Raw genomic sequence first — 19202 nt, 5'->3', positions numbered from 1 at the left:
CTTTTCTAAGGAGAAACCAAAAGGAAAAGATGAATAGATTCGACTACATGTACCTATTAAATTTTCCTTTATCAAAACACCACAGTATTTTTAAGATTATAGTTCACAAAGGGCTACCTACCTTCTATAAAAAGCTCTTCAAAGCAACAGAGAGGAAATACCTAATAGCTAAACATATGAATAGTTAATAAACAAGACACCCAGCTAGCATGTATATAAATTTCACTGCTAATCAGAGAAATACAAATTAAAACAAGATGACTTCTCATCTGTCAAAATGGCAAAGATTTAAAATGCTTAAATACCCAGCATAACTAAATGAAAAGGGAAAGTAATAGGAATGTAAAACTTGCAAACCTTTCCTGAGGGCTATATGGATATAGCAAAAGTTTAGATGGGCACTCTTTAGGTCAGCAACTCCAAGGAAATTACGTACATTTGTGTGTTTGTACTTACGCAGATTTTCCTCACATTGTTATTTATAACAGAAAAGTTAGAAATATCTTGTGTCCAGCAATGAGGAGTTGTTAAGTTTTGGTTCTTCTATAAAGGAGTAATTTACAATCACTAAAAAGAGGACGGAATTTAATTACTGACATAGAAGGATGTCCACAAAATATTATTAAATGAAAAACTCTAATTACAAAGCTATGGGTAGTATAATCCCACTGTTTTAAGAAAAGACATCCATCACACACACAATATTAATGGTGGTTATCTCTGGATGTGTTCCTACATTTTCGAATATGTACAAAAAGGAAAAAAGAAGGGTTCCAGGTTTAAAGCGTTGTCTATAAAGCATGACACAGCGGTTGTAACAAGTGCTTATCCTCATCAGATAAGATTATTTCTAAGAGTCTGTTCTGTATATGAGCAAGAAGAAAACAAGGATAAAAATAGCCTGGATTTTTAGGGCAGTTTATTTACAGACTATCAAATACAGTCTTTTTTCTTTTGTTAAACAAATGGCTTATATTAAACACATTAGATTTAGGAGTTATGAGACTTTACTAAAAATTCTTGCAAAAAAGAACACCTTTACAACAAATTAACTTAATTGTGAAAAAAATTAAAGTGTGATTCACTACAGAGCCTCATTTTCAATGCGGAATTTTCAGTAAGAAAAAAAATTTTTAATGGGACATTTGATATGGTGAAAGGAATAAGACCCCCAAAGTGTTAGTCTACACAATTCAAAGAGCAAGTTCTTTTCTCATATGATCAAAATTTTGTTTTCCCCACCTTCAACTAGATCCCTTGATAGCTTTTCTCTTAATAGCTTTTATTTTTAATTAAACTAGAAACAGTTTAAGAAATTATCTGGAGAGGCCTTTGGTAAATGACAAACCATTGCTCCCCTTATAAACCGCTTAAAACTATAAAAACTTGAAAGAATTTAAAAGCAGTGTTTGCAGGCCTGCTGATATGGACCTTGCTCCTACAAACAAAAAATATGTTTAAGTGAAAGATTCAGTCTTATTATCTAATTGTTAGATATTTAGGTAACCATTGTTTTAAAAAAAGAAAATGAGGCACCTCCTTTTTAAAGACTATCCATATATGAAACAAACAGCCTCTACAGGGTCCTAATTAAGTTTTCTAAAATTTTATTTCCCTGTTTTTTCTGAAGCCTTTTTTTAAGTTGACTTTTCAAAGCCATCTGTGTTAAACTAGCTGTTCAGTATTCTAAATTTAATTATTTTATTTTACTATAACACTGGTAAGTATTTTAAGTCAATTTTCTCATTAAAAAGTTAAGTATTTACTACAGAATTTAGTTATGGCTTAGAGGAACAACCCTGGTAATCCATCTAAATCTCATTTTTCTTAGCTGTAAAGTGAAGAGATGGACCAGATGATTTTAGATTTTTGGGACATCCTGTTCAGACTTTTAAAATATCAAAATCATTATCCCAGGGAATCAGTAGACCTTTATTCAAATCTATTTCAGCTTTACCTTTAAAAAAAAGGGGGGGGGGCGCTCAGGAGAAAAATCACCTAAAATTGGATTAAGTTCATAGCAAATACAGCAAAACTTTAACTCAGAAGAACCAGAAAGATTAGTTTGGAAGCATTTAACCCATGTACCTTCCATTTTTCTCAAGAAGTCTTGATACTTCTTACAAATTGGCCTACTGTAAACTGGCCAGCTCCAACTTAAATTTTGTTTTCATCAATGAGTTTCCAATTGTTCTATTTCTTTCCAGAACTTTCTCTATTCAAATTTGACTTTAAAATTTTACACATTTTCATCTTACTTTCACTTAGGTATAATTTAGATACAGCTCAAGAGTAGCAAGTACTATTAGCTTCTCCACTTTTTAAATATTCTTGCTCACTGTCAGCCCACTAGAAGTAGGATTTAAAGCCTTTCATGTTGATTGATGTACCCCAAGTACTAGAATAGTACCTGGCACTTGGTAGGCACTGAATATATATTTACTGAAGGAGTGAAGCTCTGAATCACAGCTAAAGCACTATCTTAATTCACATTCCACAAACTATTTTAATCAATAAACCCTTAAAATGAGTCTTAAAATTTCATGGGTGACAGCAACTCTCTAACAAATAATGAAGACTTGGGGAACATGAGTTGCATGCAGAAAAAGCTGCTTTATCAAGAAATACATAAGGGAATTTCACATGGGAGATAATAAATAGTTTCTTCTTTTGGTAGGTCCAATCTTTTTCTATTTTCATCTTCTCATTTGCAATCTGACTTACCTGTTTCTTTCCAAAAAAACTTAAGTAACATTTTATGTTCCTTAAATTTCACCCAAGAATACTCAGTGATTACTGCAGTTATTATAACATACAGAATTAGTGATTTCCCAACCCTGTTCTGTTCATTAATCCAAATTTACTTCAGTATTAAATGATATGAAAGGATGCATTAAGATTTTTACTACCATATTTCATCAACTTTAAGAAACATTCTTTCATGTAACATCTCTGAACTTGGGAAGTATCTTACAATTGATGTATCTTAGCCTTGAGTTGTGGTTTAACTGGAAACACTTTTCCTAACTAGTGCATAAAATATTGTTGTCTCACAATCAATGCTGTCTCAGGGTATTATTAGGAGCTATAGTTCAAATCTTCAATTTCAAGCAACAATTTCCTTGTCCTCCCAGCCACTCTCCCAACATAAATACGTAACTGAAATGTTAGGAAAAACTATCCAAACACAGTTCAATTTTATATAAAATATTTAATTTTTAAAACACAGGCTATTCATGTCACATAAATATCTTCAATTTTAGGTTAGCTGCTATGGTCAGCAGAATTATCAAGTGTGACTATTAAGAATAACTTAGATACTGTCACTTATAGGAAAGTCTAAAGCTCTATGACTCACCATATTAAAATTCCAGATACTTGAATACTGTAGCTATTTTGCTAAATTTCAAAATATTTCTTCACTTCCTGCAATGTAGTTTTATTATAAGTTGTTAGTATTCAATATTCAAATAAAAGCAAAATAATTTTTCTTCCATTCATTTCTTTCTCCCCAACAAAAATTCCATCAAAAGACATCAACTCATTTTATAGCAGTAAAATGGTGAATTATTCACTTTAAACTATTCTTACTGTTACCAAACTATAATGCTTCCCATGTACTGTTTTGAAATGAAGGTTCACAAGTCAGATAGAGGGCACAGGATTAAAAGACTGACTTTAGAACTGGAGCCATTTCCATTTGGTAACAGTTGTTCCAATTTAAGATTCCAATCAAAAAATAAGTTACCAGGAGAACAGTTAAAACAAAACGGTGAGTTGGCACAGCTCTCCTTTCCAGAGTCTGTTTTGCCATTTAGTGCTAATGGCAACACTGGTTGTTTACCTTTGGTTCCTTTCTAGGATTATTATAATGGTATGTGTGTTTGAGTGCACACACAAAGTTAGTTAAACTTGACACCATTACAGTTGAAATAAGGGTTATCCATCATTCTAAAATGGACTAAAATAAAGTTACTCTAGGTGTGGCAGAAGTTGTAGTAAACCTCATAGAAAGTGAGAGGAGAGAGAATAAGAGGGTTTTTTTGCACTACTTTTTCTTTTTACTTCAGTAAATTCAACCTAACCAATGTTTCTAGTTAACGAGTAAAATGAACAGTTAACTTCGTCTTAAAATGGCAACTGTATAACTTAAAATATGGTGTTCGCCATCCCTCCCTCCATGAACTTTAACAGAATTATGCCAATTCTGTTATTAAGCCTTGTTTCTATGCTACTGCCCTCCAATTATGCATGGCAAAAGGAAACAGGGACAATGTGGCAGCCTGAAAGAAAATGGTACTCTAAAATTCTCATTTAGCTATTATTTTCAACCATTTAAATGACACAACTTTTCAGAACTTTTTCTCAGAAGTAACAAAAGGTACTGTTGGGAGTTGGACTCCCCTTCTTTGCTCTCACTCCCCTATCAAGAGAAGGTGGTAGTGGAAGGTAACACAACCCAAAGAAAAGGAGAAAGTGTGATAGGCAGAGGGAATGAACCTAACAGGAACCGAGCAGGCAGCCCCTAGACACTTGAGAGCTCCCTGTCTCTTCAATACAATGCATTGATTCCCTTTAGTAGACAAATGGGTGTAAAGGTTAACTACTTTCTCAGACCTTAAGCTTACCTGTTAAGGCACTTACTTACCCTCCCCACCCCACCCATATTTTTCATATAAAACCCGCTATTTCATTTGAATGCATTTTGCTAGGCTATGATAATCTGCAAAATAAAACAAAAATAACGTTGACCATTTTTTTTTATAAAACTGTTGCATCAAGAGAAAGGTTGTGTTTTATTTTCTGAAATGAGCACAAAGTACACCTTTCACAATAACACTGAAAGCAGGTGCAAAGACTGACAGTGACCTTTGACTAAAGGTAGCTTTGTAAAAAGAAAAATACCAAATAAATCAGTGCCCTTTCTGATTGTTGTAAAACTGGAGGGGGGGAGGGGTTGTTTATTTGTTACATAAAAGTTGGTCCAAACTTACAAAAAAGCACAAATGTGCATAGTTCAGAAGATCTGCAAGAGGGCCATAAAAGACTTTTATGTCCCTAAGATTAGCATCCACTTAAAACTGCAAGAATACAAAATAAAATTGTTAACTAGAATTTGTGAAGATGTACAATCAATAGATCTAGTTTTTTAGAACAGCATGAATTTAAGCAAAGGTGGTTTTTTTTGTCTTTTTTTTTAAACTATTGTATGCAAGACCCTTTTCCACATAAAAATAAAGCTGTTGTTGAATTAATATTATTCAAGTCTCTTGGATCGCTGCCTTAAACTGCAGCTAGAAAAGTCTTTCCAGATAAAAATGATGTGCCTGAGGAAAAACAGATACTCAGTATGGTAACCCTCTGCCTCGACCTCTGCCAGCTGATGTGCTAATGTGTCCCCTGTATCCTTGTGAATACCCAGGTCCTTGGGCAGGAGAAGTCCAGGTCTGTCCATGCATGAGGCCAGGACCACCTGGGTTTTCCTGTAAGTTACCACCATAGTTATAGTTGTGCATCTTTGCTGGCAAAGGATGAGTACTCTCTGGCCCTGTGGAAGGGTCACTGCTGTTTGCCAGGACTGCAATGGGGCCATGGCTATATTCAAATCTATGGTCCTTGTCTCCACTAAACAACATGGGACCTGTATTGAGGTAAATGTCTCCATATCCAGCTACTGAACTGGGAAATGACTCGGAAAAGGCAGAAGGCTGAGGTGGACCACCAGAATGAGATGAAGTAGTACTGTAGTTATCCAAGGCCTGAATATCTGAGTTCCCAATGAAGCTACGTCGTTCCAATGGTGGGGCAGAGGCGCCTCCTAGACCATCGCTGCTAACATACGGAGCAGAAGAGAAAGAGGAGGGTCCAAAACTGTCCTTGTAGTCTGAAGGGGGTACGTAAGTGTCTCCTGCTTGGTAGTCAACGCCACTTTCTCTTTTGGGATCATCCTGGGGCTGATGCTGAGCAAGTAGCTGTAACAGGGCTGCTTTCACTCCAGCATGAGGGTCAGTTAACGAAGAACTAGTGGTGGGTACATGCTGGTTTTCTGTCCGATAATCTAGATCTTCTTCAGTGACTGGTGGTGGTTCAGGTGGCTCGGGAGGTCGCTGATCAGGAGGCAGAATACGAGGCCGATCAGGTTCTGGCGTGAGCTCCAATATCCTCATGTCTTGGTGCTGGATGAGGTCATCTTGCCCTAAGTGAAACAAGGCAAAAAAAGAGAGTCGAAAGTTACCATGGAAAACAAAAATTTCAAAATAGTTAATGTTTTCTAAAGAGCATTAGAAGTTCTATCTCTGGCAAAAAAAAAAAAAAAAAAAACCACACACACAAAACAAACAAACAAAAAAACCCAACCAAACAAACAAAAACAACCCAAAAGTCAAATGAAAAAGAAAAAGGTATATGTAAGTATTAAAATACCGCCTGCTACCATTTGAGTCTATGGTGACAGAAAAATTTTGTTGTATTTGACTTTTCAAAGGCATCTCACATGTACCTATTTACTGCCTGAAGAACAAAAGCTACTGTATACATAAAGTTTCTGCCTTGGTCAATCATCCTGTTGCAACTGGAGTGAAAAGATGATTTCTTAACCATAGGTTCACATGAGAAACGTTGAGAGCATTCATAATGAATTCTATCACCCACAGATAATTCGTTAAGGAATCAACTCCTAGGAGTACACAGACTAAGAAACCAACCTATAACCAGTGACGTGAGAATTTTCAGGACATCTCCTAGCAAAGCTACTAAACACTATGCATTATAGCTAATCATCAACAGCAAGAAAACAGTGTGAATGCAGCCGTGTTAGTGGTCTGCTATCTGTACACTCACCCGACGCCGGAGTGCTAGGTTCTGGAGGTGGCCTGAGTTGTAATGACGCTTCATGTCCCGATCCATTTTCCCTCTCTTCCAGTAGCACATCTTTCTGCTTTGACTGCTGAGCCTTTATTAACTGAGTCAACAGAACTGCAAATGCACTCTGCACAGCCGCCTGGGCAGCATCAGTCTCCACTTTAGGCTGGACATTCTGAGAAGAAGGCTGAATTCCTCCCAGCGGTTTCGAAGACTCCTGTTGTGGTGTTGATGGATCTGTCTGTTTTTCACCTGTTGCCAAAATTCCAGCAGGAAGGTTTATTTTATTTAGCTGCTGTTGAGTCTCAGAGTTTACCTTAATGTTCAACACTTGGACAAAATCAGCCATACTAACACTTGTTTTAGTTTGTAGTAGGTTTAGTAGGATTGCCAATTCACTGTGGTTTAACTGCTGTCCAGGGCCTGTTTTTACTAAAGACAAAACGTGTATTAATTAGAATTGCCATGATTCACAGCTCTCCCCACCCCACAGAATGGCTCTGTATTACCCTATTAAAATGTACATTCGTGGGACAGTGTTTGAGAAATACTGTGAAAAGGGAATCTCTTTCTAGTTCAATTTCATGTACATTTAAGATGTAACGGCACATAAATTAAAACAAAAAAAGAACTGCAGTGCCTTTTGAATAAATTATCTTTAAGGGTAAATACTTCGGAAGGAAAACCAAGACCACCATTAGAACCCCATACTATAGACATGACCAGGAAATAGCACCTGAGAATGGGTACTGGATGATGATCATGAAGACGACGACGACGACGACGATGACGACTACAATTTTAGGCTCCTTTCTGAGCATTTTATATCCTTTATTCCTCACAACAACCTTATAAGGCATGCTTTATTATTGGCCCCATTTTTTTTTACTGAAGAAGAAAATGACATCCAGAGTGACTAAATAACTTGCTCAAGGTCACAAACTCTGTAAGTGGCAGAGTTGAGATTTGAACCCAGGTATTCTGATTCCAGAGTCTGAACTCTTTTTTTTTTTTTTATAAATTTTATTTATTTATTTATTTATTTTTGGCTGTTTGGGGTCTTCACTGCTGTGTGTGGCCTCTCTCTAGTTGCGGTGCACGGGCTTCTCATTGCGGTGGCTTCTCCTGTTGTGGAACACGGGCTCTAGATGCGCAGGCTACAGTAGCTGTGGCTCACGGGCTCTAGAGCGCAGGCTCAGTAATTGTGGCGCATGGGCTTAGTTGCTCTGTGGCACGTGGGATCTTCCCGGACCAGGGCTTGAACCCGTGTCCCCTACATTGGCAGGCGGATTCTTAACCAATGCGCCACCAGGGAAGTCCCCAGAGTCTGAACTCTTAACCACTCCCTGTACTGCTTATATAAAATAACATGTATTTTCTAAAAACCTAACCTTATCTTTGCAGTAAATTCAAACTGGGAATTTGTAGACTGTCTGATATAATGTCTTTTATTCAAACTGCTTTTTTTAAAGTTAAGCACTCTTGGTAAATTAGGAACTACTACAGAAGCATGCTTATCGTGTACATATAAGGTGGCATTAATTCATGACCACAAAAACAGTTGTTTTTCTTTTTCTAATTTTCAGTTTAGACTTGTGATGGTTTACGTAGGTTCTTGTGCAAGTTTATCTGAGTCATACATAACAAGGCTCAAATGTACATAATACTATATAAGCTAAGTGATAATACAGATACTGATAAGCAATTTCCATAACCACAGATGACAGACTAATAGTACTCCAAGATGAAAAAGTGATGATTAATGCTTTTTTAAAATATATTCTCTCTTTATATATTTTGAGATACTTTTTATTACTTCTTAATATTTTTAGAATAATTCACAACAAACTCTTGCAAGTTCCTCTTGTGATCCACAGGTATTAATAAGGAACCATGCTTGTTTGCTACACCCCAAGTGCCAGTTTTCCTCATTTTCCCTTTCATTTCTCTATTAACAGAGGTAGTCTCCATGTGAGCTCAGAGAAGTACACTTTAACTGTGGTGTCTCATCTACACAGAAGGGGCATTTTTATTTCATGGCACTTATTGATGATGTAGAAAATGGAGCAAAGAGGATTCATTCCTATTTCAAAAAACTAGAACCCTGGGCTTCCCTGGTGGCACAAGTGGTTGAGAGTCCGCCTGCCAATGCAGGGGACACGGGTTCGTGCCCCGGTCCGAGAAGATCCCACATGCCGCAGAGCGGCTGGGCCCGTGAGCCATGGCCGCTGAGCCTGTGCGTCTGGAGCCTGTGCTCCGCAACGGGAGAGGCCACAACAGTGAGAGGCCCACGTGCCACAAAAAAAAAAAAAAAAAAAAAAAAAACAAAACTAGAACCCTCACTTCTTAATAGTGACAGTTTGAAAAGAGAAGGGAAGGAGGGAGGGAGGGATAAAATGAAATTCTAAAATTAACAGAGTTTCAAATATGCAAAAGCTAAGAAACAATAAGAAAATGAGCCCAGAATTCATTTTTTACCAGCTAAAATAGAGTAAAATAACTACTCTCTATTCCACTAGGCTTCCTAGTGGAATAAGGACATCAGTTCCATGAAGAGAAGCAGAAATAAACACCTGGTAGTCTTATTAAGGAATATGACAACTGTTGCCTGGGACAAGTGACCACCATCCAAACTTCCTTTTACAACCATCTCAAATCCTTTTTCAGTAGTAGATGGTATATAAAACAGGTGACATAAACACAAACCAAGATAACTTCTTGTTGCTTCTGTCTTTCTCCAAATTTTACATATTTTTACCATGAAGAGAAATAATACTGAACTTGATATAGACAACCCTCACTTTGTACAACAAATAAATGTGTTTTCTCCTAAGCTACATATACATCAAATATTTTCATGTACAAGAGGAATTTACTATTTCAAGAAACTCTGAAGAATACTTTTGAACAACAAATAACAATTAATTTTGGTTTTTAAAGTAACATGTATTATTAGCACTTTAATGTAGTCTGACCAAGGTCAACTCTAAGCTTGTAGACTACATGGGAAAGCATTAAGGTAATCTTTCTCAAGCTTTCTCAGCTAATCTACATTCAACCACCAAAAGTTCAATCTGATCCACAGATCTGTTTTAATCACCTAACTGATCAGTCAATACTTACTCATCTCTTAATAAGTTTTCATGTTTAATAAAACACCACCTCCACACATACATGTATTTATTTCTTATCATCTCTGTCTTCATAAAAACATTAAAGCTGAATGCTTTCTGGATTCTTGAGGCAAAATGAGGGAGTGGATTCCATTTTTTTAAAAGTCGTTAACTAAATGAGAGAATGAATTTAACAGCACTTCTGACAACATTGAAGAGGTTCGTTCCTCATGAAGAAGCTTACTCTTATAACAGATTGAGTCAGACGAAGAAATTTAACTTTCCCCAAAATACCCTTCTTCATCATACTTCAAGTCACTTTTGGCACAATATCAGATTCCAGTCTGAAATTCTATAATATATTGGGAAATATATTAAAAGTGACCTGAGGACATTACAAACAGTATGAAAGAGCTTCTACTCTGATTCCTGGCTGTTTTCCTTTATCTTTCTTCTTACTCCTGAAAAGCATCCACAGACATTCAATGCTGAGCCTCACAGAATAGTGTCAGTAAAAGACCTACTGACTCTTGCACTAGGGAAAAAAAGAAAACAGAGAAACCTGACCCATCACTAATCATATGTAATTTGATGCCTTCTTTATAAATTAATCTTACCTTGAGATTGCTTAATATTGTGGTGCCGGTAGCAGTGAAACATCTGTACTGGCACAACTGAATAACAAGGAAATGTTGAATTCAGTGTTCAACTTTTAGCCACAAGTGCTTTAACACTACAGCAATATAATTAACGCCAGCCACAAAACAATGTGAAGAAAATCAACCCATGGAAGCATTACTGACCAGGTGCTACATTCGAGTTGCCCTGAGATTTCAGTTGTGAAGACGGCAGCACACCCTGAGGCGTGTTAGCTCTGCTGTCATCCATGCCCAGAGACAAGTCCTTTCTGGGGGCTTTAATTGTGGAAACATCATCAGTCATGCCCATCTGCTTCTGTCTTCTTCGCTTTTTACTCCATAACTCATGACAATCTTGCCATAAAGGAAGGCTGGGAAAAAAAGTATTAAACTGTTTGTCAATGGCATTTCTTAACAACAACAACAACAAAATGATAGTATTTACTACATAGCCCCAAAGCTGCCACCCCCATTCCCCCACAAGTCATTCTTGAAGATTTCACACACAGGCTTTGTAAACTCCTCCAACACAAATCACCCTTAATGACCCCCTCCTTCAGGGCTTCACCTATACAAACAATTTTTCTGTGGCTTCTGGATAATCAATGCATAATAACTTATTAAAACTATGAATGATGAATATATGTTCACAAAAATAGGTTACTATTAGCCTTGGTGCAATCTTTTAAAGCCAATTATTATCATAGTACAACATACATTGAATAGGACATGGGAAAAAAAAGGTGAAAAATATGCCACTTGCAGGAACTAGACACGGAACTAAAAAGTAGCAAAGGCTAGGACATAAATTTGCGAAAAATCTTCTAGTACAAGCTTTTTACTTTTTGAGACCCTCTTATTTGCTTCTATAGTCAAATGCTCTAGAATTAAACTGATGCTACAGAGGAGTTTCAAAAATAGATTGTAATCCAGGTTCATCAATCATCGAGAGTTCTGAATAACTAGCAACTACCAAAGTTATCCATAATTCTAAAACAATTCTACCTCGTGTAATTTCACAAAACTGAAACACTGCAGAATAACTTTTGTTTAAAGAAAGACAAATATTTGATTTATAAATATTTTCTTCTTACCCTAATAAAAAAATCCAGTGGGAAGTTACTATGATATCTATTTTAAAGATAAGAAAATTGAGGCTTGGAAAGGTTAATAAACTTGCCCAGAATATCTACAAATTCCCTTAAGCAGCCCCAACCTGGTCTTCAACCTGGATATGTTTACCTCTAGGGATACATGAAGACTTTCTGAAGGAGTCTACCTGGGATTATTCTAAAAGAAATTCCATATCCGTATGTCCTCTTTCCTAAAATGGATCTTTGAGAAGGGCCTGCATGTTCAGAAAGTTCTTTCACACGTCTTCTTTCACAATTAGTCTTATCTCATGTTATAAAATAAAGGCATATGCAACAATATGGTCAAATCTTAGCAATATAATATTAAGTGAAAAAAAGTCATTCCCAACAGATTACAAACAGCATGACACTCTTTCGTAAAATTAAAAGCAACTAAAATTGTAAAATATAACTTTTTATGAGTACATATAGATGGCAACAAAAGTATATACAAAAGAAAACAGGGATGATGGTTACCTCAGGTGGAGGAAGGCAAGGGGATAGGTCGTGGGCGGAGAGGGTATGATATGAGTAAAGTAGGTTATTGTCAAGATTCTAGCTTTTATTTGGTAAGCTCATGGCTGCTTATTAACATCATTTAAAATAACTAATTAAATTAAGTAACTAAAAGAAAAAAAGAGAGCCATGCATGGACTAATGATGAGTGACACAAGGATTATGATTAAACCAAGTCTATGCACCTGAGGTCCAAAAACAAAACAAAGGCATACCTCTCAGCCATCTTACTATGGTGCATTGCCTCAGCGTGTAAAAACCTCCTGGAGTAACAAACAAAGGGACAATTTGAAATATTGATATTGGGAAGCTTTAAGGCATCAAAAACCTGCCAAAGACTTTCCTGTGTGTGTGTGTGTGTGTGTGTGTGTGTGTGTATTACAAGATGTGTAACCTTAGCCTCTGTTGGGGTTATTCTGAATTCAGACATACTGCAGTATTGCAGAGTGGGGGGACTGGAGTGATTTCACTTTTTTCCCATCCTGATGTTCAAGGAATGCATTGCTCTTGTGGGAGAGTCCCACGAGAATAAAGCAAAGAAATCCACTAAAAAGGGCTTCTGTTCCCTCCCACAATTAAGATGTTAAGAGATTCTTTATGGATGATCTCAACAGTAGGAAAGATAAACATTACCTAACAAATAGCTAAACAGGATAGAGAGGTTAGTGATGCTGACTATTAGATGTACCAGGAATGTTTCCAGGACAACCAAATTTTTAATGTGTTCTTTTCTAAAGGTTCAAATACCAGCTCAGCCTCTTACTTATTGTGTCTCATAGGCAAGTAACTTGACCTCAGTGCCTCAGTTTGCTTATCTTTAAAAATGGGGTTAACAAGACAATCTACCTTGTGGAGTTCAGGTAATATATGTTAACACATGTAAGTGCTTGGACAGTGCCTCTCATATAGTAAGAATTATATTCATGTTTCATCATTCAGCAAGGTAGTTTAAAAGTATTTTTTATCATATCATATCATGAAATATTTATTCCAATTATAGTTGATCATATTTATCTTATGAATTGTTTAATACTTTTAAGAAAAAATAAAATTATAGACAAGCTGCTGGCCTAATTCACTTCTTAGCAATACATACTCTTTTCATTAAGTACATTAAAAAAGTGTGACAGGACATCTAATAAAATTAATGGAGTTTTTTTTATTACCCCACTCATTTGCTTATTCCTAAAAAAACTGATAACGAGTTTAATACACACAGCTATTTCCCAAAGGAATACCAATGCCTTTCTTCATAGTCCTTACCTTCACATTTTATAATTTTAACTACCCATTACATATGACAAAATGAGATGTTATATTGTTTATATAATTTTTTATTTAAATATCACATCAATATCACTATAATTTCAACCTGATTGCTTTAGTGATGTACTTAACAAAGATATACCATAATTTATTGCTGGTTTACAGAATGTTTACCAAAATGTGTACTAACATGTTTATTTTTAATGCAAAAGTACAGTCGGGTGTGTTCTCATAAAAGTTAAGTGAATTTAGGTGATGTGTTTGACAATATGAACAGAATTTCCTATTATGTGGCAAACATTTTCCATAAATTGAATGGGATACATCTACAGTTCCAAGATTTTGACAAAAGCATATATTTTTTAAGTGTAATAAGAAACACAATTTAGCAAATGGATTGGTTAAGTAGTAGCACTGAAATTACATGTTGACTTCCTAACCTCTTCTAAGTATACTGGATTAAGAAAGTGTGAGTAAAAGAAAAAGCAACAAGTATAAGAAGAAGTCATGTAATAAATACTGGTAAAGCTTCTTTGGTTTATTTTCTTAAAATTTGAAAAAAAAAAGATTAATGGCTGGATAAGAAATCTTTGGCAAGTCATGTGGTTTCCAATTCTTTACTGTCACGAAAATTAGAGAAAGAATCTTAAGTTGACATCTGAAAGGTCATTAAAATAATTTTTGATGACAGAGCACTGTGATTTTGGGGACATAATGTGGAAGAAGTTCAAAGAACTCAGTGATTGAACTATGACAAAACTCCATCCAGTCTCAAATGCTTATTTAGAAGAGTACTTACAAAAATGTTTAAATTACAATTAATGTGGAACTATATCTCACTCTAGAATAAGTAATATTAATTAATGGATATGCAAATTACTTGAGGAAAAAAATCTCAGCGCTATTTCATTAAGGCTGCATCTCCAACAAAATTTACTAATTTTTTTCTTTTTTTTTTAACTGAAATGCGCACTACTAATACATGCACAATAATTTAATCAAGAAAAAAGAGCTTTGTAGTCAGAGGAAATTTTTAAATTAAATTTCCATTTATATACATATATTTGTTTTAAAGAAGTATTATAGGGTAATCAATAAAATACTTTCAAGCATAAATATATGCTACATTAAAAACGTGCAGAAGCAATGTAAGTTCACACACACACACACACACACAAAAACCCAATGGTGTCCAATTGTTGAAGAGTTTGTTCATACATTTTCTGAGTGAATGTTGATGAATATCAAATGCTAAGGTATTTTGATTCCACTAAATACATTTACAAGATGATGTAACTGCTCTATTTTAAAGTGTCTACACTTATACACTGAAAATTATACCTTTTGCAACTATTTGAACCCTTGATTTTAAAAATTTAGATGTCTATTTAAAATGTGTTCAATACAGTTTTACCAGAATTCTTTCATGTGGACCACTTAAACCAAGATATCAATTTAGTACTACCAATAATGGGAGAAAAATGACATTATATTCCTCTTGATGTGATACAGCAGGAAGCACATATCACTACCCTAGGTAGAATTCTTGCCAAAAAAACAAAGAAACACTAATTACTAATCATGAGGAAGTAGTTAAAGTCAGACTGTAGAATGCTTTACAAAACAGCTAGCTCTTCAAAAATGTCAATGTCATAAGAAGTCTTCCCCAGAGACTGAAGAGACATAACAACTAAATGAAATGTGTGAGCCTGGAATAAATTCTTCATCCAAAAAAACCCAAACCAAAACCCAAGCAAAACAAACAGAAAAACAGACTACAAAGGAAACTACTGTGCCAACTAGAGAAATCTGAATATAAACTATTAGCTAACACAATGTTAAATTTCTTATGCTTTATAATGATATTGTAGTTATACAGAATAAAGTCCCAGTTCTTATAGATAACATGGTGAATTATTTATAAGTGAAATGTCATTCCCACAATATAATATGCAAATAGTTCAGAAAAAAAGATATGGAGTGATAAATCAAATGTGTCCAAATTTTAGTTAAGTGTTGAATCTAGATGAGCATATGACTGCTCATTGTAATATTCTTCCTATTTTTCTGTATAGAGTTGAAATTTCTCCAAATCAAAAGTTAAAAAAAATTCTTTAAAGGGGTACTAAAGCCAAAGTTTCAAGACTGCTGATATATACTGATAAGCAAAAAAAATCCATGAAACAATTCAACAGTGAATGATTCAGGTCCCTCAACATGTCAGATGATAGATCCTTTTTGGCTTCCAAATCATCTCACAAAGGCTATTCACATACAATTCAGTAAAATCTAAAGCCAAATATGATGGTCTCATAGAACTATAATAAGACCAATCTAACTAATTAAGTGGAAGAGCCAGGATTTGAACTCCAAATCCCATGTCTGTTCCTTCACAATATGCTAATTGTTATTACATGGACACATTTTATTATTATAGGGACAGGCTTGTTTTTGTGACACTCATCATTTTTAAAATTACTAAGAAAATCTCTACAAACTTTCTAGATCCTATCAAGGAGAACCAAATAGACTGCTCTGTCCCCTTCCCCAAATCAATCCTAGAGACATTACAGGAGCCACAAGGGAGTGAAGGTTCAAGAACCCAGCCATTCTGACACCCAGACTCTGCATTCCCTGCCTCCTGACACCCACCTCCCACCATCAGACAGTAGACTCATTCCATACAGGCTTTTGACACTAATATTTTTATTCAATGATAAGAATTTTCTACTGTAGAGTCTGCTAAGGAGTATTTCAGAACCTCTTTTTGTTATAGAACTAACTTGAATTTGAGAGCTGGCTTCACCCTTTACTAGATTTGTATTCTTGGGCAAGTTTCTTAACCTCTCTGAGCCTGCTTCCTTCTCTGTAAAATGGTGATAATACTCACCTGTTAAGATTATAAAGATTAATGTAATACATGAGAAATGCTTAGCATAGCACTCAAAATTTTAGCTAAGCAACTAGTGTTGGCAGAAACAGCACTACAAGAGCAGCAGCAATAACATTTTTTTAGGGTGGAAATATATTAACAAAATTAACTAGAGGAAGGCTGCTTTTGCTAGTACTATGGTTAGCTGAACATAAAGCAAGGCTCTGCATTCTAGATGTGCAAATTATGTACACTATTGCCATTCTATTCCTTTTGATTTATTCTCTTTTGACTTAACTAATCATGGAATAGCTTTTGATAGCTACATAATGATGTTATTAATATTGTCCACATTCTGCATATAGTAAAAAGTCACTTACTCTGGTGGAGGCATTTTTGAGGGTTCCACATCCCGTAGGAACTCACACTGAAGAGCCTGCTCTGCAGTGCAGCGCTTACTAGGATCCAAGGCGAGCATGTAATCAAATAAGTCTAGTGCAGCTGCAGGAATACTGGCATGAGAGGATTACAAAAGTCATGCATGTTCTTTGACTCAAGCTTAATGTTTCTTTAGGAGCTTATTTTAAATATTAGCATTTTATAACATGTTTGTGATACTTTATTCCAGTAAGTTCCAAATATTCCTTTAAAGAAATATTTATTTTTACATAATTTTATAATTATTATTCTAAATAATTTGAAATTTGGCAAACAATAGTATATTTTACTGCTCTATGGGCAATTTGCTATTTTAACATAAATTAAAAACTTAACAGAATAGTTTCCTACAACAAAGTAAAAAACTCAGTTCAAGTATCTTGTAAGCAGTTTCATTAACATTTTAAATGGTATTATTAAACTTCTTTCAGGTAAACACTAAATCAAACACATAACTCCAAAGCACTGATTTCATAATGATGGTGAAATGGCAATTTGCATGTAGCAAAGGGAACTCAAAATTAAATGACATAGAAGAATTGTGATAGGTCGACCTTAGGTCAACAGAGGCTACAGTGACATTTAGAATTCTCATGAAATAACTTAAAAAAAAAAATCAACGCAATATGGATGTTTAAGCATCCCCTTCTTACAAAACAAATTCTTCTCTTAACTTTCGACGATATTGCTTCTTTGGTTTCATGGTGTTGAAATATGGTAGTTTGATTACATCAGGCCACACTGCAGGACATGGACTTCCACATATACGGCTGAACAACACACAAAAAGAAGTAAATCAATATAAACTACACAGAAAAAATCATACATACAACTGCTATACAAAACATCAACTCATTTTTAAATATACAAATATTGAAGTCCTGATACAATGTATACTAGTTTCATTAAATATTTTAGTCATCCCAAATCAATTACTTGCTTTAAGAATTCAATTTATTTTCAGTGAATGCTTCCAACACTCCAAACATTCCAATTCCTAGAAAGAAAACTTCATATCTGCAAAATCAAATCTTAAAAACACAGGCAACATTCAAAATATGTTGAGCATATTTTGAACCAAAATTTAAAATTTTTATGCCAATAAACTGAGGAACTAGAGTTTAGTATATGTCTTTCCCTGGTTTTATAGGTACCTAATCATCACCTCTTATGAATATAAGGAAGTTTGCAATAATAGCAGAAAAGATTTCCTACACTGAAGAAGCTAACTGAACTATAGACTGCTGCTGTTCGATCAACAGGAGGAGCCTAAAAGTCACATTCCTGAAACATAGTTCTTCAATTTCAGTAGTGCCTCTGATTTCAAGGTATTTAGAAATTTTAACTGCTTTACTCTCTATCTATATCTTGAAATCCCTCATTATTTTTATATTAATTAGTAAGTCCTTGTTATGGTAAACTGAAGAAATGCTATAACAAATAGATAGCTCTGGCTGGTAAACATTTAAAACTAATGTTCTGGTAATATGTAGATGAAAAATTGGTTAAATATGCTTAACTTGAGTATACTGAATCTCAAGAATAAATGTACATTTTATATAAAATTATCAGCTAGTCTTCAAATAGAAAAAGAAAACGTCCATGCATCACTGACTAAAAGTAAAAATATTCCATATATACATAAATATAAACACATGCACCAATGTACATAAGCAAGTGACAAAGTTGCCAGACATCCTTTAGCGGAGCTTAAGAACACTATGTCGGAACCACTCTCTCACTTTTGTATACTACATAATATACCCAAGTAACCAGATGAATATAATCAATCCCTGGCAGATTTATGTGCACCATAACAGAAGTATAAAATATAATGGAATAAAGAAAATGAGGGATACTTTCAACTACAGAAATACAAGAAAACGTACTCAAGTTAGAGAAGAGGTGCAGAATTTTGCCTACAACTCAAAGGATAAGTAAACAATAGACAGGTGGGAAAGGGAATAAGAGAACTACGTTACTGGCAAAGATTAGTGCATAGGCAAAGTCATGGAAGTAGCAAAGTATAAACATTTGTGGGAGGAAGACTAAGGAAATCAGTATAGGTGGAATTTAGGGCTAAGGGACATTTAGTTGGAAGCATTAGACAGGGGCCATACAATACAGTTTCAAGAGGCAGTCTGCCTAACTGTAATGAAGATAGACTTTGAAAACAAACTTTAGAACTGAATCCTGTCTGTGGTATTGGTGAAATTGCATTGCTTACAATCTGTTGCTCTTTTGTAAAATGGGCATTAATTTTACTTTGGACCTGTGAAATTAAATGAGCTAACACCTGGCTCATTAATAGCCTTATAATAAAAATCAGTTTCAGTACCTCTTAGCTGAAGAGTTTTAATTTTTT

General features: G+C 35.0%; 1 protein-coding gene across 2 annotated transcripts in view; it reads right to left on the bottom strand.

The window, feature by feature from the left end:
- Positions 1-3137: 3137 nt before the first annotated feature.
- The window catches only part of CDK13 (cyclin dependent kinase 13), a 112079-nt gene continuing 96014 nt past the window's right edge, over positions 3138-19202 (bottom strand). Inside the window, exons 10-14 of one of the 2 annotated variants that reach the window (XM_081244907.1) lie at positions 17491-17607; positions 16780-16911; positions 10778-10983; positions 6841-7293; positions 3138-6196 (exon numbers count right to left, since the gene is read on the bottom strand). In XM_081244907.1, the coding sequence (XP_081101033.1) occupies positions 5346-6196; positions 6841-7293; positions 10778-10983; positions 16780-16911; positions 17491-17607 (1759 nt within the window). In that variant the 3' untranslated portion in view covers positions 3138-5345. The remainder of the gene's footprint in view (positions 6197-6840; positions 7294-10777; positions 10984-16779; positions 16912-17490; positions 17608-19202) is intronic. The other variant, XM_081244908.1, reaches the window with a different exon arrangement.

Source organism: Mesoplodon bidens (genome assembly GCF_964165515.1).
Source record: "Mesoplodon bidens genome assembly, chromosome: 9".
In the NCBI taxonomy this organism is placed as follows: Eukaryota; Metazoa; Chordata; class Mammalia; order Artiodactyla; family Ziphiidae; genus Mesoplodon; species Mesoplodon bidens.
The sequence above is the reverse complement of the archived record's forward strand: the minus strand, read 5'-3'. Positions and strand labels throughout refer to the sequence as shown.